The sequence below is a fragment of the Nicotiana attenuata genome, chromosome 8, assembly GCF_001879085.1.
Source record: "Nicotiana attenuata strain UT chromosome 8, NIATTr2, whole genome shotgun sequence".
NCBI lineage: Eukaryota > Viridiplantae > Streptophyta > Magnoliopsida > Solanales > Solanaceae > Nicotiana > Nicotiana attenuata.
Window position 1 is genome coordinate 29,651,223 of NC_031996.1, and position 25,721 is coordinate 29,676,943.

Genomic DNA, 25,721 nt, shown 5'->3' on the forward strand with positions numbered 1-25,721 from the left:
GATTTCAAGGCTTTGAGGTAAGTGTTTGGTTTAACCTAGCTTGAGGGATAGGAGTTGAGTCTTGTTGCTAATTGCTATGTGATCGAGTACGATGTATAGGCATGGTGACGAGTATCTATGGTGTCTAGCATGACAGTGAGTCTCATAATGTGATTATCATGATTTGGTTGTGAACACCGTGTTTATTGGAGGATTTCTATATGTTGTGAATAACATGTGAACGGTAATAGGATCATTTGATTCCCGGAGCATTGGCTCGAATTGTGATACGAATATTGGAAGTATACGAAATGACTTGATTCTTTGGAGCGTTGGCTCAAATAGTAAAGTGAATTATAAGATAAGGAAAGTAAGAAAGAGAAAGCGTTGTTGATTATTCCCTTGTCGGGACGTTTGGTTGAACTTGTTGGATTCTTTCCCTTGCCGGGATGGTTGTCAAACATTTGCTTATTTTATGCCCCTTAATTGTGACTGTTGTTTGGGAAGTCAGACTGTTAAATGATATTGAGGATCGGGTTGCGCGCCGCAACAATGATGTTGAGGATCGGGTTGCGCGCCGCAACAATAATATATGAGGATCGGGTTGCGCGCCGCAACAATGATATATGNCTTGTTACACCTTGCTAAGATTTTTTTACTAGTATTTTTTTAAATTAGAAAAATTGGAACTTGATCTGTCATCACAGGAATGTCTCCAGTAAATGGCATACAAAAATTTACTCCAGATGTGCAATTACAGCCATTGAGCAATTTGAAACAAAATGAAAAAGGAAGTCCAATGAGCATCATTAGATGGTGTTCAGATTGAATAACAACCAAAGGTGCAATTTGGGTCTATTCGCAATACTCAAGAAAATTGAGTATCGTGCTGTGTCATGAACCATTTGTAATGTAAGCATACTCAACAACTTCTATAGCTAAGTTACTGTATGCGATGATGACTATAAATTGAATAAAGAAATTTTGTCTAGTATTATTAGAGAGAAAGTGCTTTCAAATAATGGTAAAAATCAACTATGACCTGAAACAAGCAGACTGTTGTAGGCGAGAAGAAAAACGAGGCCTCTCACCCCACAGAGGATAGCTTTAGGCATGTTCTCATTTAGGAATTCTGAGATCAAGGTCAAGCAAAATGCACCACAACCGCATATAAGGAAAGTTATAACCCTTTTTCCTTAGAACAGCCAACAGTACTAGCTTTACTTAAGAAGAGTTCCTTCAAAGTCGATGTAAAGAAGGAACAAATTCAACAAGGATGGAAGATATTTCTCCTCCTAATTGTGATAAAGCCATGTCAAAGGGCTTGGATTCTAGCAGAGACCAGATTAATCATTTTCCAAGAGAAAAGTGTTTACTCAGGGATGCCACAACGGAAAGAGGAGGCGGCAATATAAAGAAAGAATGCTTCAAGTAAAGAATATGAAAGTCATAAAAAGTTCTCTCAGTTATTTACTGAAGAATGGTGTTGTTTTTGTACAGAGAGATAGCTATCAAAAATACGAAAAGAATAAATCAAATAACTTGATTACAGCAATTACGAACAAAGAGAATCAATAGAAATGGTAACAATATCAGCCAGCTGGAGCTAGTCTGGAGCTAGCACAGATGTTTCCTTATTACACCCCCTCAAGATGGTGAGTCGGGCAGAAACACCAATCTTGGATCGAATCTTCTTAAAGGTAGTACGAGACAAAGATTTGGTAGGAGCATAAGCTAGTTGATCAGCAGAGGAGATATGGGAAACACAAAGCACGTCAGCTTGAATCTTGGAGCAAACGAAGAGATAATCTACTTTGATGTGCTTCATACGAGAACGGAAGACTGGCTTAGCACGGAGATCAGTAGCTCCTTGATCGTAATATCTGGTTGTTGATGCAACGAAATAGAGAGCTCTTTACAAAGATTAATAACCTAGCAAAGCTCGGCAGTAGTAAATGCAACAGAACGATACTCAGCTTCTGTAGACGACCGAGCAATGGATCGTTGTTTCTTAGAACTTAATAGTAGCTATATGACGTAATTATATATATATGGCAAAAGGCACATCTGCGCCATCAGTGACGCGACATCAGACCCCTCCACCCATCTCCATCACCCTTTGAAATAGGTGCGTTTGGAAGCCGCACACTACTAAAGCAGAAATTTTTAGTTTTTGTTTCGACCAAATTTTCTTATTTGAAGAATGTTTAGAAGATGTTTTTGTTGATTTATTGTTGTTCATTTCACATATTTAGGAGCTTCTAAAATATTTTTTTTGTCGTTAGTGATATTTCCTCCAAAATCAAATTCAAAGTCGCTTCTCCCTAAACAACCTAAAAACTGTTAGCTAAAGCAAATGCAAATCGGAATTATTTTTTAATTAAATGAATCTAATGAAAACTAAACCAACACCAATTTGTTATCTAATTCAAACGCTGTTAAGTATTTAGATTTTAGTTGACTGCTTTCTTTTGCTGTTTCAGATTTTAGTGAATTGGGATTACATGATGGTTGTTCTGTTTTTAACTACAGGAGATTCATAGTTGTTTTGTTTTTTTACTACAGGAAATTCATGATTTTGATTTGTTTCTTGTATATGATATGTTCTCTCCTAACGTGGGTCTTGGAAACAAAACAACCATGAATCTCCTGTAATTAAAAAGCCCTGATTTTATGCGCTTTTTGCTGTTGTATTCATGAATACATAGCGCGAATACATGTGAATACATACGCGTATAGCTAGACTACCCTGATTTTTAGGCGCTTTTTGCTGCTGCTGTATTTATGAATACAACAGCGGGAATACACTATCGTAACAACTTAATAGTAGCTATATGACGTAATTATATATATGGTACGTAAAGAAGTTAATAGCCACTAATCAATAGGACTTTATGAAAATTCCTCTTATATTAAATATTCTGGTATAAAAAATGGACCACGGCGCTAATTTTCGCGCGAACAAGTAAACTAGTTTAAATAATAAAATTTCGATTTTTGTGATAACATTTCATGGCAAAACCCCATTTTCCCCTCCTCCTCTCTTTAATCGCTTTCACTCCATCTGTGGCTGACGGAGGCAAAAGGCACATCTGTGCCATCAGCGACATGACAGCAGACCCCTCCGCCCATCTCCCTCACCCTTTAAAATAGGTGCGTTTGGAAGCCGCACACTACTAAAGCATAAATTTTCAGTTTTTTTTCGACCAAATTTTCTTATTTGAAGAATGTTTAGAAGATGTTTTTGTTGATTTATTGTTGTTCATTTCACAAATTTAGGAGCTTCTAAAATGTTTTTTTTTGTCGTTACTGATATTTCCTCCAAAAACAAATTAAAAGTCGCTTCTCCCTAAACAACCTAAAAACTGTTACCTAAAGCAAATGCAAATCGGAATTATTTTTTTAATTAAATGAATCTAATGAAAACTAAACCAATACCAATTTGTTATCTAATTCAAACGCTGTTAAGTATTTAGTATTCGGAGAAGGGCCAAATATACCCTTTTACTATGAGAAAATGTTCAAATATACCCTTCGTTATACTTTCGGTCCAAATATACCCTTGCCGTAATAGTATTGGTTCAAATATACCCCTCTTTCGTTAAATTTGTCCAAGGTGGACATCCAATCCTACGTGGCACTAACATTTGATGAGGTGGATGCCATGTGGCATGCGAACTCAGCACCCCTAACCCATTTTACCCCTCCCCTATATTTGTTTTTCCACCACAATTTTCTTCGATGGGAAGGAAAGTTTAGTGAAGGAAAAAATAAATAGAAGGGAGGGGTAAAATGGGTTAGGGGCGCTGAGGTGACAAGCCACATGGCATCCACCTCATCAAATGTTAGCGCCACGTAGGATTGGATGTCCACCTTGGACAAATTTAACGGAAGAAGGATATATTTGAATTAATAGTATTACGGCAGGGGTATATTTGGACTGAAAGTATAATAAGGGATATATTTAAACCTTTTCTCATAGTACAAGGGTTTATTTGGCACTTTTCCGTTTAGTATTTAGATTTTAGTCGACTGCTTTCTTTTGCTGTTTCAGATTTTAGTGAATTGGGATTACATGATGGTTGTTTTGTTTTTAACTACAGGAGATTCATGGTTGTTTTGTTTTTTTACTACAGGAAATTAATGATTTTGTTTTGTGTCTTGTATATATGTTCTCTCCTAACGTGGGTCTTGGAACTAATCAATAGAAAATCTGCTTTAGAAATTTGAAATGGTGACTGCTGCCTGCTGCCACCTGCTGGGATAGCTTTCTACTTTAGATATCAATAATTTGTGCTAGTGAATTTAAAAGTTAAAGGTTATTGATACAGTGAATTTGCAAAAGAATAGGATTGCAGGGGCGGCTCAAGCACATGTATGACCTAAAACCAAAGTTTAATGTGAGGCCTAAACTTTTAAAAGACTGTTGAACACTTGAACTAATGAAATATCAGAGTAAAAAAGTGAGTAATGAATCTTGGATCGGAGAAAGAAGGAGAATAAGAATATCAAAGTGAAAGACAGAAAAAATGTAGGAGTTTCTGAAATATAAAAAGATTAGGGAAAAGAAAAATTAATTCAGACAAATTAAGGAAGAAAAACAAATATTTTACACGTTATCTTATCTAATAATAGAGTAAAAAGTTAAGTTGTCAAATCAACTTAAATTCAAATGTCGAGAAAACAATTCATCTATCATTTTTAGTAAGTCAAATGGTCACTTTATTTATACATCTAAAAAGTTTAATTTTCTTTATAATAAATGTGACGACCCAAAGGGTCATCACCTATTTTCCCATCCACTCCGTGCTTCCGAGGTCTTAAAAACCTCATTGTTACTTGCCTCGATTTGCGTGCGCAGTCCGGGCGTGTAGCCGGAAGGCTTAAATATGAATTATGTGTGAAAAATGATGAATTTTGATATTAATATGATTAAAGTTGACTTTGGTCAACATTCTGGGTAAACAGACCCGGACCCGAGATTGGACGGTCCCGGAAGGTCCTTAGAAAAATATGGGACTCAGGCATGTGCCCGGAGTCGAATTCCGATGTCTAGAGCCCGAGGAAAGAATTTTTCTGTGAAATTGTTTCTCTGAAATTATTAAGAAAAAAGGAAATGAAAATTGATTAAAAGACTGTGGTATCGGGCTCGTATTATGGTTCCGACGCCCGGTACAAGTCTTAAATATGTGTTAAACGCTTTCGTAACATTTGGTTGAAATCGGACGTCATTTGACGTGTTTCGGACCCAAATATCTAAAGTTTGAAGTTTATGAAGTTATAATGAAAAATGATGAATTTGGGGCTTGATTCAATCATTTTGATGTTATTTTGGCGATTTGATCGCACGGATAAGTCCGTAGGATATTTTTGAGGTTGTGTACATGTTTGGTTTGGAGCCCCGAGGGCTCGGGTGAGTTTTGGATAGGCTACGAGGTGAAATTTTGGACTTAAGGAATTGCAGGTCTGCAGGTTTCGCATTTCCCAAACATTTTTCGGAATTACCAGGACTGCTCGCATTTCCCAAACTTTCTTCGCAATTCCCAGGTTCGCATTTCCTAAACATTTTTCGCAATTCCCAAGCATGTTCGCATTTTCCAAACTTTCTTCGCAATTCCCATGTTCGCAATTCCCAAACCATTTTCGCAATTCCCAAGCCTGTTCGCATTTCCCAAACTTTCTTCGCAATTCCCATGTTCGCAATTTCCAAACCATTTTCGCAATTTCCAAGCCTGTTCGCATTTCCCAAACTTTCTTCGCAATTCCCATGTTCGCAATTCCCAAACCATTTTCGCAATTCCCAAGCCTGCTGGGTTCGCAATTGCGAACCCATGTTCGCATTTCCCACATCTGAGACCTGCAATTTTTCATACTTAGACGAATTTTAACCCTCTTTTCTTTATTCTTTCAAAACCCAAACTCCATAGGCAATTTTCCAAGAAACCTATCTTCTCCAAATCATTTATAAGTCAATTTTTACTTAACTTCTTCAATCTTTAACATCATTAGACATGTTTTCATCTTAAAATCAAGGATTTCCATGTGTGAAAATGGGGATTTTGGGTAGAACTTAGGTTTTCTCAAAATTGGGGATTTGGACCTCCATTTGAGGTCCGATTTCAAAACAAAACATAGATATGAACTCGTGGGGGAATGGGTAACTGGGTTTTGGTTCGAACCTCTGGTTTTGACCACGTGGGCCCGGGGGTGTTTTTGGAATTTTTGGGAAAAAACTTGGGAAAAATCATTTTTATGCATTCAAATTGATTCATGTAGTGTTTATTAAAGTAATTGAACAATTTGTGATTAGATTCGATCGAATTGGAGGTGGAACCGCGAGGTAAAGCGATAGTTGAGGATTAAATGGATTTCAAGGCTTTAAGGTAAGTGTTTGGTTTAACCCTAGCTTGAGGGAATAGGAGTTGAGTCTTGTTGCTAATTGCTATGTGATCGAGTACGATGTATAGGCATGGTGACGAGTATCTATACATTGGTGTCTAGCATGACCGTGAGTTCTTATAATGTGATTATCATGGCTTGGTTGTGAACTCCGTGTTTATTGGAGGATTTCTATTTGTTGTGAATAACATGTGAACAGTGACATGATCATTTGATCCTAGGAGCATTGGCTCGAATTGTGATACGAATATTGAAAGTATATAAAATGACTTGAATCTGTGGAGCGTTGGCTCAAGATGGTAGAGTGGATTATAAGATAAGAAAAGTAAGAAAGAGAAAGCGTTGTTGATTATTCCCTTGCCGTGACGTTTGGTTGAACTTGTTGGTTTCTTTTCCTTGCCGGGATTTTTGTCAAATATTTGCTTATTTTTTTTATTCCTCTTAATCGTGACTGTTGTTTGGGGAGTCAGACTGTTAAATGATGTGGATCGGGTTGCGCGCCGCAACAAAGATATTGAGGATCGGGTGCATGCCGCAACAATAATATGTGAGGATCGAGTTGCGCGCTGCAACGATGATACATGATAAATGATGTGGGTCGGGTTGCACGCCGCAACAGTGGTATTTATGGATCGGGTTGCATGCCGCAACAATGGTAAATTGTGGACCGGGTTGCACGCCGCAACAGTTATTGATACCATGTGTTTATATTGAGTATTGTTTTCCTTGTTCATTGTGAATCTAAGCTGCTTTAGTTTGTTACTCGGAATTACTGTTACTATTGTTATCTCCCCACAGCATGTTTCCCTCTTCCATATTGCTAGTTGTTTGGTATTTTGTTTTCGTTGTATATTTATAACTGCACAGGTTTATGTGGTGTCCGGTCTAGCCTCGTCACTACTTCGCTGGGGTTAGCCTAGACACTTACCAGCACATGGGGTCGGTTGTGCTGATGCTACGCTTCTGTGCATTTTTTCACAGGTCCAGGTTCTGAGGAGCAGCAGCAGCATTAGTACGGGAGCAGGCTTTCATTATCACGAGACCGAGGTAGCCTTGCAGGCGTCCGCAGGCCCGACGTCTCTTCTTTATGTTCTCTTTTAGACTGTTGCCTCCTTCTCTCGAGACAGACAACTTCTATGTTTCTTTCAGACCTTTGTATTTAGTATATTCTTAGTGGTTCGTGAGTGATGTGACAGCAAATCTTGGGTAGAGGCTATTATTAACTGTTCCGCGTTTTGATTCAGATTTATAAATCAGACTTCCGCTATTATTCTTAGTAAATTTCATGTTCTATGTTGATGCTATAAATTGTTAAAATAATTGTTTAGTGATGAAAAGGTAAATAAGTTGGCTTGCCTAGCTACCACGAGTAGGCGCCATCACCATCCCGATGGTGGGAAATCTGGGTCGTGACAAGTTGGTATCAGAGCACTAGGTTACATAGGTCTCACAACTCACGGACAAACTTAGCAGAGTCTGAGGGGTCGGTACGGAGAGGTCTGTACTCGCTCCCCAGGGGCTACTGAGTTAGGAAAAATCTCTCATTTGTTCTTTCTTGTCGTGCGATTTGGTTTCTCAATGCTGATTGAATTTCTACTCTGTTCTTTCGCAGATGGCGAGAACACGCGCTTCCTCATCCACCGATCAGTAGTCCGAGCCCCAGGCAGCTCCTGCTAGGGGCAGGGGACGTGGCCATGCTAGGGGCCGAGGTAGGGGCAGAGCCCAGCCACCAGTAGCAACACCAGTGGCGGAGCATCAGGTTGACCTTGGCGAGGAGGTTCCGGCCCCAGCCCAGACTGTTCCGGCGGGCCCGGCTCAGGTCCCAGAGGGGTTTATTGCTACCTAGTTCTTCAGGACGCCTTGGTCCGGTTGGTTGGCCTCATGGAGAGTGTCACCCGAGCAGGATTGCTTCCTATAGCACCAGCCACTTCCCAGGCTGGAAGAGGAGCCCAGACTCCTGCTACACGTACTCCGGAGCAGGTAGCTCCCCAGACTCAGATTCCACCGGGTCAGCCAGCTGCGGCAGTTCAGCCGGGGGTAGTTGCACAGGCCGGTGATGGAGCGGCTATGTCCGCAGATGCTTTGTGGAGGCTGGACAGGTTCACCAAGCTCTTCACTGCTACATTCAGCGGAGCTTCTTCTGAGGACCCCCAGGATTTCTTATATAGCTGCCACGAGGTTCTTCGGAACATGGGCATTGTGGAGTCCAATGGAGTTGATTTTGCGGCTTTTCGTCTATCTGGATCCGCCAAGACTTGGTGGAGGGATTACTGTTTAGCCAGACCAGCAGGGTCGCGGCCTTTGACTTGGGATCAGTTTTCAGAGTTGTTTCTAGAAAAGTTTCTTCCCGTTACTCAGAGGGATGCTTACCGGAGACAGTTTGAGCGTCTCCAGCAGGGGTCTATGACGGTCACTCAGTATGAGACTAGGTTTATCGATCTAGCTCGCCATGCCCTCGTCATACTCCCCACTGAGAGGGAGAGGGTGAGGAGATTTATTGATGGTTTGATCCAACCTATTCGTCTTCAGATGGCCAGAGAGGCGGGTAGTGACATTACTTTTCAGGAGGCGACCATTGTGGCCCGGAGGATCGAGATGGTTCTGCCATAGGGGGGTGGTCATAGGGCAGACAAGAGACCCCGTCACTCAGGTCGATTCAGTGGTGCCTCATCTGGAGGGAGGGATTCTTATGATAGGGGTCAGCCTTCCAGGCCCTTTCAGTCAGCCCTCCAGGTATCGCAGGGTGCCCCAGGTGATCGTGGTTTTCGTGGGCATTATTCCGATCAGCACTCACTTAGTGCACCGCCAGCTCCCATCAGTGCACAGCCTCTTCAGAGTTTTCGTGGAGGTCATTCGGGTCGTCAAGGCCAGTCTCATCGTACGGAGGGATGTTATGAGTGTGGTGAATATGGTCACATCAAGAGAGCTTGCCCGAGATTGAGGGGTACACAGTCGCAGCAGCAGGGTCCTCGCCCCATGATTCAGGCACCAGGTGACCCACAACCTGCCCAGCCAGCCAGAGGCGGGGGTAGGGATCATAGAGTTGAGGTCGAGACCGTAGAGGTGGAGGTCGGACCGCCAGAGGTAGGGGTCAGCCGGTAGCCGATCGTCCCAGAGACATGGTTTAGGGAGGTGGGGCTGAGCCCCGGTTTTATGCTTTGCCAGCCAGGCCAGAGGCCGAGTCGTCAGATGCCGTTATTACAGGTACTATTCTGGTTTGTGATAGAGATGCGTCAGTGCTATTTGACCCTGGGTCGACATATTCGTATGTGTCGTCTTATTTTGCACCCTACCTGGCTATGTCTAGTTATGCTTTGGACATTCCTGTTTATGTATCTACACCGGTGGGTGACTCCATAGTAGTCGACCGAGTGCATCATTCCTGTGTGGTTGTGTTTGAGGGTCTTGAGAGCCGTGTTGATTATTGCTTTTAGATATGGTGGATTTCGACGTCATATTGGGGATGGACTGGTTATCCCCGTATCATGCTATCTTAGATTGTCACGCCAAGACCGTGACCTTGGCTTTGCCAGAATTGCCCCGACTAGAGTGGAGAGGGACCCCAGGTCATACCACCCGCAGTGTTATTTCATATGTTGAGGCTCGACGCATGGTCGAGAAGGGGTGTTTAGCTTATCTGGCGTATGTTCGCGACTCCAGCGCAGGGTTCCTTCTATTGACTCTGTTCCTGTTGTTCGAGAGTTCCCTGAGGTTTTCCCTTCAGACCTGCCGGGTATGCCGCCCGACAGGGATATCGATTTCTGTATTGATCTGGCTCCGGGCACGCAGCCCATTTCTATTCCGCCGTATCGCATGGCCCCGCCAGAGTTAAAGGACCAGTTGCAGGATTTACTAGAGAAGGGTTTTATCAGGCCTAGTGTTTCTAGTATGAATTGAGATATTTTATTTGTGCAAACAGGCTGTTAGGAATGAGAAGGATCTGGAAAGCATAAATGTGCCACTTAAATACCGGAGCATGAACTCTTTCTGGAAGTATTACTCAGGAGAGAAAGTAGCACCATTTCCAACTATATTTATTGGAGGAAACCATGAAGCATCCAATTACCTTTGGGAATTGTAAGTTGGTCTCCATATATAACAGCTGCAGTCAATGTATGCTACTTTAGGATACGTCAGTTTTAGCATGCTACTTTCCTCAACTTGCTTAACTCATCCAGTGTTCCACCTTTTCTCTAGCCGAGGGTCTACCGGAAACAGTCTCTCTGCCCTTCCAGGGTAGGGATAAGGCCGCGTACATCCTACCCTCCCCAGACGCCACTTGTGGAAATACACTGGGTGGTTATTGTTGTTGTTGCTTAACTCATCCAGTGGTTGTTTGTGCTTCCAGGTACTATGGAGGATGGGCAGCACCTCAGATATACTTCCTCGGATTTGCTGGAGTAATCAAATTTGGCAACATTCGTATTGGTGGCCTTTCCGGAATTTATAAATCACACGATTACAATCGGGGTATGTCAGTCTTAGCAAATATTACCTGGATGTAGATATTGGCATTTTTAGTGTTGATGTGTTAGTGAAAGCTACCTTGTAGGTTTTGCCAAAATGCAAGTTGTATTAGTTGACTAATTGACTGTTCCTAGCTCCTCTAGATTTGCTACTGAATATAGGCTTTAAAAACTTGAAGTTGGATATACACGATTGTTATCTGTGACGTGCCTGATATTGGGCAGGGCACTATGAGAAGCTGCCTTATAATCAACGGGATATTCGATCTATATATCATGTTCGTGAGTATGATGTTCACAAGCTCTTGCAAGTTGAGGAACCAATTGATATCTTTCTTTCACATGATTGGCCTGTTGGCATCACTGACTGTGGGAACTTGAAAGCTCTTCTTCGTCAGAAGCCTTTCTTTGAGCAAGAGGTAATCATTAGAGGGTTCACTTTTTCCATGGCTGATATACCTTGTTAAGATAAAATCTTATATGCAGATCTGCTTATCCTAATGGAAAATACCTTAGTCCTTTTATATGCTTTTTAGTTAACTTTATCAGATACATAGACGTCATCTCTCTCTCTCTCTCTCTCTCTCTCTCACTCACTCTCTCTCACACACACACACACACTCTTGCATGAACGCGCACACAAGGTAAAAAACCAGAGCAAAATATAAATTTTTGCTGTTTTCCATTAATGAATTGTTTGAGTAGTGAGATATTATCCATTAACTTATTCTCTAATTGACAGTTCTCCAAGAGGTTCTCTTGTCTGTGATGAACACTGTATTTGTCGTTCCACACACACTCTTCATGGTTGACGGGGAAATTCACCTTTAATGCCCTTGTTGCATGAATTTATCCTCAATATGCCCTAGATGTCCAATAATGTATAGATATCACGATATACAGTTTTTTCTTTTTTATTTGGTTGGTTAATAGACAAGCTAAATCAAAAGATTCATGTAATAAATATTGTTGAATGTTATAAATAACACTAGAATCAATCCTGTTCCCACCAAAAAGAAAGAAAAAAAACAAAGAAACAATATTTAGAAGCGTCACTAGCTACATGTTTCATTCAAAATACTGCATGCCATGCCTTTTAATCTTTCAGACGTTTAATTGTGGAACCAAGTTTTTAGAAATTTACTTCATGAAAATTGTTGGTTCCGTTGGAACCAATCCAATGCGCATGTGAAAGATTAATCTGGATGTGGCTTTTCAAGATTGTTATACACCTATAAACGATGCGCTTGATAATAAGGACTCATCTGTGCTAGCTCCAGACTAGCTCCAGGTGGCTGATATTGTTACCATTTCTATTGATTCTCTTTGATTGTAATTGCTGTAATCAAGTTATTTGATTTATTCTTTTTCCTATTTTTGATAGCTCTTTCTCTGTATAAAAGCAACATCATTATTCAGTAGATAAATGAGAAAACATTTTATGACTTTCATATTCTTTATGGTATCGGGACAGAAAAACCAACAACAACAACAAACCTAGTAAAATCCCATAAGTGAGGTCTGAGGAGGGCTTTGGCATCACATTACCTCCCTTCCATTCAATAACCACCTGGTACATTGTTACAAAAGTAGTCTAGTACATATTCTGAACCACTAAGTGTGGTTGTACTACTTGGCATACAAAAAGATGGGATAGTAGTAGTGGTTGGAACGCATCTACGCGTTGGTATTGCCCGTTGATCATTCCGTAATTGGTGTTCCAAAAAGGCTGGTGGATGCTCGATAATAGTGAGTTGCCCCCCCTACACACCCAATAGTGGTGCCATATTTTGCAAGGCCATCAACGATGCTATTTTGCTCCTTGTACACATGTTGTATTGACGGATTACCGAGTTGGTTCAGCAAGTACCTGCATTCATGCAAGATAGATGAGTAATGGTAGTTATGATATCGTAATATAGAAATTACCTCTGTCGCATCCATGTTGATTTTCAGTGGTGTTAAATAATAACGTAGTGCAATTCGTAATCCTTCCATTAATACACACAACTCCATAGAGATAGGAGTGCCCGAGGTTCTGTTACCCGCGAATCCTAGGAATAGGATCCAATCACCTGTGTAGTTTCGAAAGACTCCTCCAAAACCTTTTAGTGCCGTAGTCCTCGTAGATGCACCATCAGTGACCAACATGCTTTCAACGGCAGACAGGTTAACTTTAATTAACTCCACACTAAACACACTCCCAAACCATATCATGCAATTTATTAAACTACCAACACAAGTCACAAAACTCTTGGAACGTTACCAACGTAATTTCCTATGGGGTACCACGACTCAAAGACGCAAATTACACCTCATTAAATGAGACACACTTCAGACACCAAAAGCATGTGGGGGTTTGGGTATCCAAAATCTCACCTCCAAGAATAATGCACACCTAGCTGGCCTAGCATGGAGGTGTGACATTCTCGTCAATCTCCCCAGTTTCTTGGATTACTGATCCAAGGTACTTGACACTTCCTCTCTTGGGCATAACTTGTGTATCAAACCTCACGCCCGTGTCCGTTTCCTGGGACACGTAGCTGAATTTACACTCCAAGTATTCTGTCTTGGTCCTACTCAACTTGAAACCTTTAGACTTTAGGGTCTATCTTCAAACCTCCGGTCTCTCATTAGCACCGCCTTGCGTTTCGTCAATTAGAACTATGTCATCTGCAAATAACATACGCCATGACACCTCCCTTTGAATGTGGCGCGTCGCTAAGGCAAAAAAAAGGGGGCTAAGAGCTAATCCCCGATGAAACCCCATCACAACTGAGAAGTGTTCCGAGTCTCCTCCCACTATTCTTACTTGGGTCTTAGCTCCAAATACATGTCCTTAATCACCTTAGTGTAAGCTACAAGCACACCTCTAGCTTCCAAATATCTCTATAGAACCTTCCTTGGGACTTTGTCGTATACTTTCTCTAGGTCAATGAACACTATATGCAAGTCCTTCCTCTCGCTATATTGCTCCACTAATCTACTTATAAGGTGAATGGCTTCCGTAGTCAAACGACCCGACATGAATCCAAACTGGTTCTCGAAAATAGACACATTCTGACATTCCTCACCCTCACTTCTACCACCCTTTCCCAAACTTTCATAGTATGACTTAACAGCTTGATACCCCTATAGTTGCTGCAATTTTGGATGTCACCCTTGTTCTTGTACAATAGAATCATCGTACTCTACCTCTAGTCTTTAGGCATCGTCGTCATTCTAAAAATGACATTAAACAACTCAGTGAGCCACTCCAAGCCTGACCTTACCTGCGCTCTTGTAAACTTCCACCTGAGCAGGAAAACCTTACGACATAATTTTTTTTTCAACTAACTAGTTCATCAACACACATTGAAATCTTCCTCTCAAGAGGATCCAATAATGCCTAAAGGAACATTCAATCAGATAAATCACCTTCCTCTGTTTCGATAATTTCTGCAACTTAAGTTCTTCTGACCTTCTTTCCATTAATATTCGTTCTCTTACCTCAATCAAGTTGATGTCCGCCAACTATTTTTCCTGTCATACCTAATGGGAGTCTGCTCTTGTTGGCTATGATTTTGGAAAATACATCGACACACCTCCTGCTTCTCAGCCAGATTCGATTTTTTGGAAGCGTCAAGATAGTCTTCTTCGCACTGCTTTGATTTTCACTCTTTTTGCTGAGATTGTGCCTTTTGTCATCATTGCTAAGAATTTATATGCAACTCCAAATCGTGCACATCTAATGAGTTTCCGAGATAGTCTCACAAATCACAAGTTCTATATCTTAATCTCACGCTAATGATCTTTGAAGCTATTTCAGGCCTACACATGAACAAGCTGAAAGGCACCATCTATCCAGTTAACACAGTCCCAAATCTGGATGAGCTTGCAGAGGTTATGTGCTGTAAAGTGGGATCTTTCCCTACATCATATCTGGGGCTCCCATTGGGAGCTAGATACAAGTCTCAAGGCATCTGGAATGGAGTGATTGAAAAATTTGAAAGGAAACTGGCTTCCTGGAAAATGCAATACTTATCCTTTGGAGGCAGACTTACACTCATCAATAGTGTGCTAGATAGCATACCAACATATTTCATGTCCTTATTCCAATCCCAGCTAAGGTACAAAGAATACTTGATCAATTAAGAAGAGATTTTTTATGGGAAGGCAACAACGACACTCACAAGTTCCATCTAGTTAAATGGCCAAGAGTTATTCTTCCTAAGAACCATGGAGGGCTAGGGATAAAGGATCTTGCCTTGCATAATAAGAGTTTATTGATGGAATGGCATTGGAGGTACAACATGGAAAGTTCAGAGCTATGGAAAACAGTTATTCAAGCAAAGTATGGGGTGGCAAACAACTGGTGCACTAGGTACGGGAGAGCTCCACATGGTTCAGGCCCCTAGAAACACATTTCAAAGCTTTGGGGAGAATTCAAGCTTAAGTCATCACTCAAGTTAGGGAACGAGGCTCATATATCTTTCTGGAAAGATAAATGGCTAGGAATAGAGACCCTGAAAGATGAATTTCCAGCTTTATTTTTACTTGCTAGTAATAAAGATGCAGCTATCTCACATGTTTGGCAAAATAGTGCTTGGGCTCCACATTTCAGAAGGGACATCCAAGATTGGGAGTTGGATGATCTGTTGGGTTTGCTCAATAAATTATCAGGTGCTAATGTCAATTACCAGGTGCAGGATAGGTTGGAATGGGGTGAATCAAAAGAGAGAACAGAGGATATGACAATCTATGCTCCAACAAGGAATTGATCGACAAATGGCCTTGGAAGCTTATATGGAAAACCAAACTACCTTCAAAAGTAGCTGGCTTTATGTGGACAACATTGTATGAAGCTTGTCTTACTCAAGACAATCTTAGCAGAAGGAGTATACCGACCGTTAATAGATGTTATATGTGCCAAATGGAATCTGAGAGTGTGAGGCATCATTTTTTGCATTGTTCAGTAGCAGCTGATATTTGGAGTATGTTTTTATCAGTTTTTTGACTTGCCTGGGTTATGCCAAACAGTATCAAGGAAGCTTATGAGAGTTGGTGTTCTTGGAGAGTTGGGAAATCATTCAAAAAGACTTGGTCAATGGTACCTGGTGCTATTTTTTGGAGTATTTGGAATGAAAGGAACCGTAGATGTTTTGATGGGATTTCAACTTCCAACCACACTCTTAAAACTACTTGTTTAATTAACTTATTTAGTTGGTTCAATCAGGCCCCTGTAACTAGTATTGAACTATTTCTGGATTTTGTCTGCTCCTTAGTTGTCCTGTAAGTTTTTGTAAGTTTTTGTATATGAGCAGACAATACCTTTATGTTGTAATTTTTGCTATGCATCTTCTTGATGGGCCATTTAATGAAATTCCCTTACTTCATCAAAGATAGTCTCACAAAAGTATCAAAGGACAACATGACGATTACTGCCTACATCCAACATGTTCGACAAATAGCAGATCAATTTGCAAGCTTTAGATCTCTTGTTTCACCTGATGATCTTGTGCTTCGTATTCTCAATGGCCTTCCCCTAGATTTTGATTTCATTGCTACAACTATTCAAGTCAGATATACTGCAATTTCTATTGAGGAACTTTATCAAAAGTTGCTTGGATTTGAGGGTCGGATGAACCGACACATACTACAATTGCAACACCAATCACAACTAACTTTACTGCAAAACAAGGCAACCCAAATCTGTCTCGCAGCCAAAGACTGAACCATCAGGGAGGCAACTCGAACAATCAGTTTCGGTCACAACAATTTAATCCCAACATATCCTCGTTTACTAACAACAATCGAGATAATAAAGGTGTGGTATGCCAACTGTGTGATAAGCCAGGACACACTGTGAAGACTTGTTGTCGCCTATTGGGTGCTTTTCCGTGGATGGGAAACTCTAGTTCGCCAACTCAAGTCTTTTCTCAACAACTACAAGCAAATGTTGCTACTATTGTACAACAAATACACCCTGTTGGTCGACTCTGGAGCTTTGAATCATGTGACAACTAATCCGTCCGATCTCTCCTTGCACTCAGATTATGATGGTATTCATTGTTGATGATGGTAATACTCTTCTGATTATTCATACAAGATCTTTATCTCTGCTTTCTTCACAAAAGCCAATATCTCTTGAAAATGTACTTTGTGTTCCATCCATGAAACATAATCTTATATCTGTTTATCGCCTCCGTTGTGATAAGTTTTTATCTGTTGAGTTCTCATCATTCAACTTTGTTGTGAAGAATTTTTGCATGGGGGAGCCGCTAGTGGACGGACGACCTAAGAGTGGTGTTTGTGAACGGCGAACTGATATTCCTGCTTTGTTTGCATCATCTCCTCCTCAAGTTAATGTTGCCTTGCTTCTAAAGTCTCTACGATCTGCTGGCATCATCGCCTTGGTCATCCATCCAATAGAACAATCGGGATAATAAATGTGTCGTATGCCAACTGTGTGATAAGCCAGGACAAGCTTTTCCACAAGTCAATTATCTCTCTTTACCGTGACAATGGTGGGGAGTTTATCTATCTTTGATCCTTCTTTGAAAGTCATGGATTCTCTCATTTTCTAACCCCTCACACTCCCGAATATAATACTCATGCTGAGCAGCGTTATCGCTACATTGTAGAGATGGTCTAACTATGCTTCATCTAGCCAATCTTCCAATTACCTTTTGGTCATATGCCTTTATTGCTGGTGTCTATCTCATAAATCGGAGGAGGAGGAGGAGAATAGCAGCGAAATGCAGGCGAAATTTTTTCCCCCTTTAGTTCTTCTTTTTCTCATTCTCCTCCTCTTCTTCTTCATTTTCTTTCACTGTTTCAGTGATAAATTGCAGCGAAATGCTGCCCATTTTTTGGCATACTTGCTGCCATTTTTTGGCATACTTACTGCCATTTTTTTCATATCATTTATTCTTAGTTGTCTATGCTTTTTATTGTCATTCTCCTCTTCTTCTTCATTTGTGTATGCAGTATTTATTTTAATATTTTTTTTAAATTCCGCTTCACTTAAAAAAAGCGAGCGCTTCGCTTCTCGCTTTAAGCGAAAAGGGGCTTGTCGCTTTTCCTTGCTTCTCGCTCTTCACAACATTGGTGCAAGTCAACACTCACTCACTGTACCTCTACTAATCAACCTCCTTCAGTTCCATCCCATCACATACATCCTATGCAAACACGCTCAAAGAATAACATCTTTAAACCAATTTCTCGCCTTACACTTTTAGCTATCACAAAACCCAAATCCCAAACCTTGAGTAATGCACTCTGTTGTTTCTCTTGCACATCACCAACAACTTTCATCATACTTGACTTTAGAACCACACAGTGCTCGGGAGGCTCTTAAGCATCCTCAATGTGTTGCAGCGATGATTGCTCAACTAAAAGCTCTTATGTCTCAAGGAACATGAACTCTTGTTTCTCGTGGTTCTTCAAAAAATTTGGTTGATTGTAAATGGGTGTTTTGTATCAAATACAACTTTGAATGGCTATATCAGCAAGTATAAAGGCCGTCTTATTGCAAAAAGCTTTAATCAACGACCCGATTCGATTGTGGTGCCACCTTTTCTCCTGTCGCTAAACATACCCAACAATGCGCATTCTTCTTTCTCTTGCCATGTCTCGCAATTGGTGTCTTCGGCATGTTGATTTTAATAATGCATTTTTCAGTGGCTTCCTTGAAGAAGTATATATGACTCAGCCGCTAGGTTTTGTTTCACGATCCTGTCATAATCATGTGTGCCACCTGAATAAAGCCATTTATAGCCTTAAACAGGTGCCCCGGGCTTGGTATTCTGCTGTTAAGAGTTATCTTATATCTCATTGTTTTAGTATGACTCAATCTAACCATGCTCTTTTTATTTCCCATGATGATACTGGCTCTATTTATCTTCTTATTAATGTTGATGATTTAATCATCATGAGTTCCAATACCAACACAGGTTTATCTCAGAGCTTGGTAATAGGTTCTTTCTAAAAGACTTGAGGGAGCTAGATTATTTTCTGGGCATTGAAGCACGTCGTACTCTAGATGGTCTCTTTCTCTGGCAGCATAAGTATATCATTGATATACTCGATGGTGCAGAAATGTCCGAGGCTAAAGTTGTGTCCACTCCTCTTCTGNAGTTATTTGATTTATTCTTTTCGTATTTTTGATAGCTATCTCTCTGTACAAAAACAACACCATTCTTCAGTAAATAACTGAGCGAACTTTTTATGACTTTCATATTCTTTACTTGAAGCATTCTTTCTTTATTGCCGCCTCCTCTTTCCGTTGTGGCATCCCTGAGTAAACAATTTTCTCTTGGAAAATGATTAATCTGGTCTCTACTAGAATCCAAGCCCTTTGACATGGCTTAATCACAATTAGGAGGAGAAATATCTTCCATCCTTGTTGAATTTGTTCCTTCTTTACATCGACTTTGAAGGAACTCTTCTTAAGTAAAGCTAGTATTGTTGGTTGTTCTAAGGAAAAAGGGTTATAACTTTGCTTATATGTGGTTGTGGTGCATTTTGCTTGACCTTGAGCTCAGAATTCCTAAATGAGAACATGCCTAAAGCTATCCTCTGTGGGGTGAGAGGCCTTATTTTTCTTCTCGCCTACAGCAGTCTGCTTGTTTCAGGTCATAGTTGATTTTTACCAATATTTGAAAGCACTTTCTCTCTAATAATACTAGACAAAATTTCTTTATTCAATTTATAGTCATCATCGCATGCAGTAACTTAGCTGTAGAAGTTGTTGAGTATGCTTACAGTACAAATGGTTCATGACACAGCACGATACTCAATTTTCTTGAGTATTGCGAATAGACCCAAATTGCACCTTTGGTTGTTATTCAATCTGAACACCATCTAATGATGCTCATTGGACTTCCTTTTTCATTTTGTTTCAAATTGCTCAATGGCTGTAATTGCACATCTGGAGTAAATTTTGGTATGCCATTTACTGGAGACATTCCTGTGATGACAGATCAAGTTCCAATTTTTCTAATTTAAAAAAATAGAAAAATCTTGCAGGTGTACAAGATATGTAGTAGGTTGGTGCATTTTGTCTTCTGCAAATATTTCAGCTCCCTACTAAAGTCTTGTGTAGTGTGCTTTTCTGCCTCCAGGTTAAGTTAGTGGTTTTTCCATGGAATTCCTTTCTAGGGGGTTCAACACGTCCTAGACCACTACTACTGCCCCTTTTTTCGGTTCCCGGGATATAGTAAACCCCACCTCCCAAACCTCCTCCTTGTAAGTCAAGAATGGCTGCTACCAAGAACCCACTTTGCTCCCTTGGTGACTCGAACTGCCAACCTCTTGGTTGGTTGGAGTGGAGTGTTTTATCGCTGGAGCAACCTGATTGTCTCAACTCTCACTTATTTTCTTCCCTTTCACATTTAATTGGACGACTCTTTGGTCTAATATTTTGTTATCCTTGGACTTCCTGTTAGTTTAATTCTCTACGTCAAGAACATATCTAGATATCCGTTATGTTGATAGAAATTGTGTTGAAGCCCTTATGGCACATATATGTGTGTACATTTCTTTGACTTCTTTGTGCTTGTGTCATATTTGTCTTCTGAAGTCCAGAATTCTTTTTTACTTTATTTTTCCGATCCCTTAATGCTCTGATAATTTAAGATATGTAATCTTTCAGATTCAGGAAGGAACTCTGGGAAGCAGACCTGCTGCAGAATTACTGGCAAAGTTGAGGCCTTCTTACTGGTTTTCTGCACATCTGCACTGCAAATTTGCTGCTTTAGTTCAGCATGAGAAGGATGGTCCTTCCACAAAGTTTCTTGCCCTCGACAAGTGCCTCCCTGGTAGAAAGTTTTTGCAGGTATTTCTCTGCACCCTGTTGTTTACGGACCTTTTCTACAGTTCGCACATAAAGTTAATGTTTTGATTTGGGTGGCTGAGCTTCATAGGTTATTGAAATTGAGTCCGGACCAGGACCTCATGAACTTCAATTTGATGAAGAATGGTTGGCAATCACAAGAAAGTATAATGCTGTCTTGCCCTTGACAACCAGGAGTGCGAACTATAGGTATATACATTTCTTAGTTCTGTTTTTTATTGTATTTCAGGAAATCAGCTTGTACACAACTCCCTCCTTTTTTATTGTAGTGATGTACATCTTGACACGGAACAATGCCACGAGTTTGTAAGAAATAAGCTGCAGACAAGAGGATCCAAACCGTTTGAATTTGTTCAGACTGCACCATGCTACAATCCTTCTCACCCTGTTGCTAATGGTGTCTTCCACGGTGATGATCTGTATACCAGGACATTATCTATGTGCTTACTTTCTTTTGTGTCATAAGATGCTTGGTGCAGTTGATTGAGTGTCTGTCATCGTTATCTAGAATAAAAAATGAGTTTGTTTGGAACTATTCAACAAGTGAGATTGAAATCTGTCCAGTAGAAGCTCACTGGTATCTTCATTTTGAAGTCTCTGAATACAGTTAACCGTAATACTATTTCAAATTGAATGCCATGCTTTCCATTTTTACCAGGCCAAACTAATGTCTATCTTTCCTAAAGCATAATAATCTTCCACTTATTGTATACGGTTAAAAGCTGTGAATCTCACTGTACCACTTCCAAACATCCAAATAAACCCAAAAAGTAATTTATGACCTCACTTGTCATTGAGCAATCTGTACTCCCGATGCATTCTAAATCATTGGTTTTCTCTTAAAACGGTAAACTTGAACAACGATATTTGAAATGAAGTATTCGTTCAAATAGTGGTCGGACGAGAACATTAAAAAGGTGTTGCTCTACTTGTTGGTCTATCACTATTTACAGTATCGAGTTGTTTTATTCTTAAGAAGGCAGCATACTTGAAGTTGTCAGAGAGCAAAGACGAGGAGAAGAGGATGAACATGGAGTGGTACAAGACGGCTAAGAGGGAAGCGAAATTAGCGGTCACGTCGGCAAAGACATCAGCGTTTGGACGCTTGTATAAAGAACTTGAGGGCAAAGGTGGGGACATGAAGCTGTATAAGCTAGCCAAGGTGAGAGAGAGGAAGGCCCACGACCTAGACCAAGTGAAGTGTATCAAAGACGAGGAAGGAAAAGTATTGGTAGAAGAGGTGCTTATTAGACGAAGATAGAAACGTACTTTCATAGACTTCTGAACAAGGAGGGGGATTGGAACACTGTGCTGGGTGATCTGGAGCACTCCAAGAGTTACCTAGATTTTGGGTATTATAGGCGGATAAAGGCCGAGGAGTGGGCTATGCTTAGGATGAATATGGGAAGAGCGCCGCCAGGTCCGACATGATTCTGGTGGAGTTTTGGAAGAGCGTGGGCAGGTTCAGAGTGGCTCACATGCCTATTTAATGTTATGTTTAGGTCATCCAACATGCCTGAAGAATAGAGGTGGAGTACGATGATCCCGATGTATAAGAACAAGGGAGATATCCAAAATTGCAACAATTATAGGAGTATCAAGCTGCTAAGCCACAGTGTGAAATTTTGGGAGAGGGTAGTGGAGATGAGGGTAAGGAGGAGAGTGTCTATATCCGAGAACTAGTTCGGATTCATGCCGGGGCGGTCAACCACAAAAGCCATTCATCTTATAAGGATGTTTGTGGAACATTATAGGGAGAGGAAGAGAGACTTGCATATAGTGTTCATTGATCAGGAGACAACATATGATAAAGTTCCAAGAGAAGTTTTATAGAGGTGTTTGGAGGGGAGAGGTGCCCCTATAGCGTACATTAGAGCGATTAAGGATATGTATAATAGAGCTTAGACCCGGGTTAGGGCAATAGGAGGAGACTCGGGATACTTCCCGGTCATGATGGGGTTACACTAGGGATCAACACTTAGCCCGTTCTTATTCGTCGTGGTGATGGATGTATTGATGCGACACATTCAGGGGAGGTGCCACGGTGCATGTTATTTACTGATGATATAGTACTGATTGGCGAGACGCTAGGTGGAGTTAGCGCCAAGCTGGAGGTTTGGACACAACCCTGGAATCTAAAAGGTTCAAGTTGAGCAAGACTAAGACAGAGTACATGGAGTGCAAGTTCAACGGCTTAACTTATGAGGATGTAGTGGAGGTGAGGCTTGATACTTAAGTCATCCCCAAGCGGAGTAGTTTCAAGTATCTTGAGTCAGCAATCCAAGGTAATGGGGAGATAGATGAAGATGTCACACACCATATTGGAGCAGGATGGATGAAATGGAGGCTTGCTTCCGGTGTCTTGTGTGATAAGAAGTTGCCACCAAAACTTAGAGGTAAGTTATACAGAGTGGTGGTTAGACCGACTATGTTGTATTGAGTGTTGACCGGTTACGAACTTCCATGTCCAGAAGTTGATAGTAGCGGAATTTAGAATGTTGAGGTGGATGTGGGAGCATACTAGGAGAGACATGATCAGGAATGAAGACACTCGGGACAAGGTGAGCCCTCGTGGAGGATAAGTTGCGGGAAATGAGGTTGAGATGGTACGAGCATGTGAGGAGGAGATGCCCCAGTAAGGAGGTATGAGAGGTTACACATGGTGGGTCTAAGGAGGGGTAGAGGAAGACCTAAGAAGTATTAGGGAGAAGTGATTAGGCATGATATGATGCATCTTCAGCTTACTGAGGACATGATCCTTAATAGAAGGTTGTGGAGGTCGAAAATTAGGATAGAAGGTTAGTAGGTAGTACAGCGTATTATCCTTTAGGTAGTCTCGCGGATTATCCTTAAATACCGGTAGCTTTAGTATTACTCGAGTTGTGGCGTATCCTTGGATTTATATTATTACTTGATATTTCTTTTATGTTGGTTTGTTTAATATCTCACTATTGCTTATGTTTCCTTTTCATGACTTGTTCATTTTCATTATTGCATTTCTTTACTGATACTATGCTTACCTGAACCGAGGGTCTTTCGGAAACAGCCTCTCTACCTGCATAAGGTAGGGTAAGGTCTGCGTACATACTACCCTCCCCAGACCCTACTTGTAGGAATATAGTGGGTATAATGTGGTTGTTGTTGTTGTTGAGTTGTTTTATTTTTAAAGTCACTTTACCCCCTTTTATATCGCAGATCAACATCTATCTTGACTACTAATTATCTGACTTCCTTTAACCATAAAATGATTTAGTCTGTGATTTTCTCTGGTAAATACAAAGGAGCGCTTCTTTATGTACACCTGTTGCAGCTTTCGTAATACCAGTGTTTTAGTCGTGTTTTATATGTCCAAGCTTTGCTGCAAACGGTGGTGTTAACTTCCTGTGTTGTAATCATTTCCGTTTCGCAACTGTCCCAGAGAGAAACCAATGGATTTTCCCATTTTTAATGTGTCTTTGGCATGAACAGTATGAGTCTCGAACTCTCAGATACTAGATTAACTTCTGGAGTTTATAGTTCTTTTTCTTTACCTAGTAGTATGTTGTAAGATAGTTTATAGCAGTGGATGTTGATTTTCTCACTTTTCTGTTTCCTTCACAGGTTGCTATAAAAACCCTCAGACAGAAGCTCTATTACAGTTTCTAGAACTCGACTATCTTCTTAATAAAATGCCAGAATCAAAGGGAGCCTGATGCAGGTACAGCCTCATTTGTTTCAGGATGTAAATGTTCTTCCTCTATTTGACCGGAAAGATTATTAGTCTTGTGATTTATGATCCATTATCTGTATTCAACTGATAATGGTTGAAGTTTTACCACACTTTGTTTATTATGACATGACATGGGAAGAGAAGAAACCACAAGTTATAACACTTGAATTAGTGGTCATTTACATCCCCCACCCCCCCGGGGGGAAACGATTCAGTGACATATAATATAGAGCTTATACACTTTTCCTCCTGAAAACTGTAGATTTTTCCTTATATGACTCACATTTTCTTCTGTAAAGTCATTTTATACTCTCAACACCGGTACTCTGCAATTTAACCAAGTATTGCTGACGTGTTTTTAACATTTGAGTCTCCTATTTCTAGTTTGATGTATATATTTTATTCTAGAAGAGCTGCATGCTTTTTTTAAATATAAGTAAACTTTAATATTTTGGGTTTGATCTTTACCTAGATTTGCTGCATTTTCAGGTTCCTTTGATTACCATATACCCATAGACGAGAGTGAAGATACACCCATAGATGATGTGGATGTGGATGTGGATGATATCAAAAAAAGTGGACACGGAAGATGCTTGAGAAGGATTCATCTAAAGCTCAGATCACCACCTAATCTAAAGCTTAAAGGTGGATTGCCGCTATAAAGGGTAAACGAAAACTGCAGTTTTAATGGGCAGCTTCACTTCACAAAATTGTTTTGACATTTGAAACGGTGCCCCTTCTCATTATTCTTGGCCATTTAGACGGTGGTACCTAGTACTTTTGCTCTCACCTCACTAAGCAAAACCTTCGAGAAAAAGGTTAGGTGGTGATTAAGTCTTCGAGAAAATAACAAGCAAAAATTTAATAAAGTTGAAATGATGGCCTCCACGATCAATGTGGAGCAATAGAATCAGCTTGAACAAGCTTGTCAGCTGCTAGTCGGTATCTGCATGGGCATGCGGCTAAGGAGTGAATTATATGTAAATATAATTCAGTAAGATTCTTGACCTGTCACTTTGAATACCCTGAAACAAGTGTTAAACAATACAAAAACACACAACAAACATGATATAATAAGCACAATAGTTATACAACAATACAGTATATATGTTTTAATAGAGTTAATAAGAATTACCCAATAATAGTACACACATCTCAATACAGTATACTAAGGATTTGTCATAAACGATAGTGAAGGAAATTAACCAACATTGAGTCCACGATGGCACCATAATGTCTCAGATATGTGATGGAACACAATACCCCACTAAAGCATACACAATGCTCCAATTGTATCAATAAGCATACACAATGCTTAGTGATGTATAAAAGG

General features: G+C 40.4%; 1 protein-coding gene across 1 annotated transcript; it reads left to right on the top strand.

Annotated features, from left to right (window-relative positions):
- LOC109231611 (lariat debranching enzyme-like) lies at window positions 1,736-25,400 on the top strand. Its single transcript, XM_019397260.1, has 11 exons — window positions 1,736-1,855; window positions 7,360-7,365; window positions 8,030-8,197; window positions 10,298-10,455; window positions 10,727-10,848; window positions 11,070-11,263; window positions 20,479-20,661; window positions 20,750-20,868; window positions 20,949-21,088; window positions 24,280-24,376; window positions 24,878-25,400. The coding sequence occupies exons 1-10, from the start codon at window positions 1,736-1,738 to the stop codon at window positions 24,369-24,371; spliced, it is 1,302 nt and encodes a 433-aa protein (XP_019252805.1). The 3' UTR covers window positions 24,372-24,376; window positions 24,878-25,400.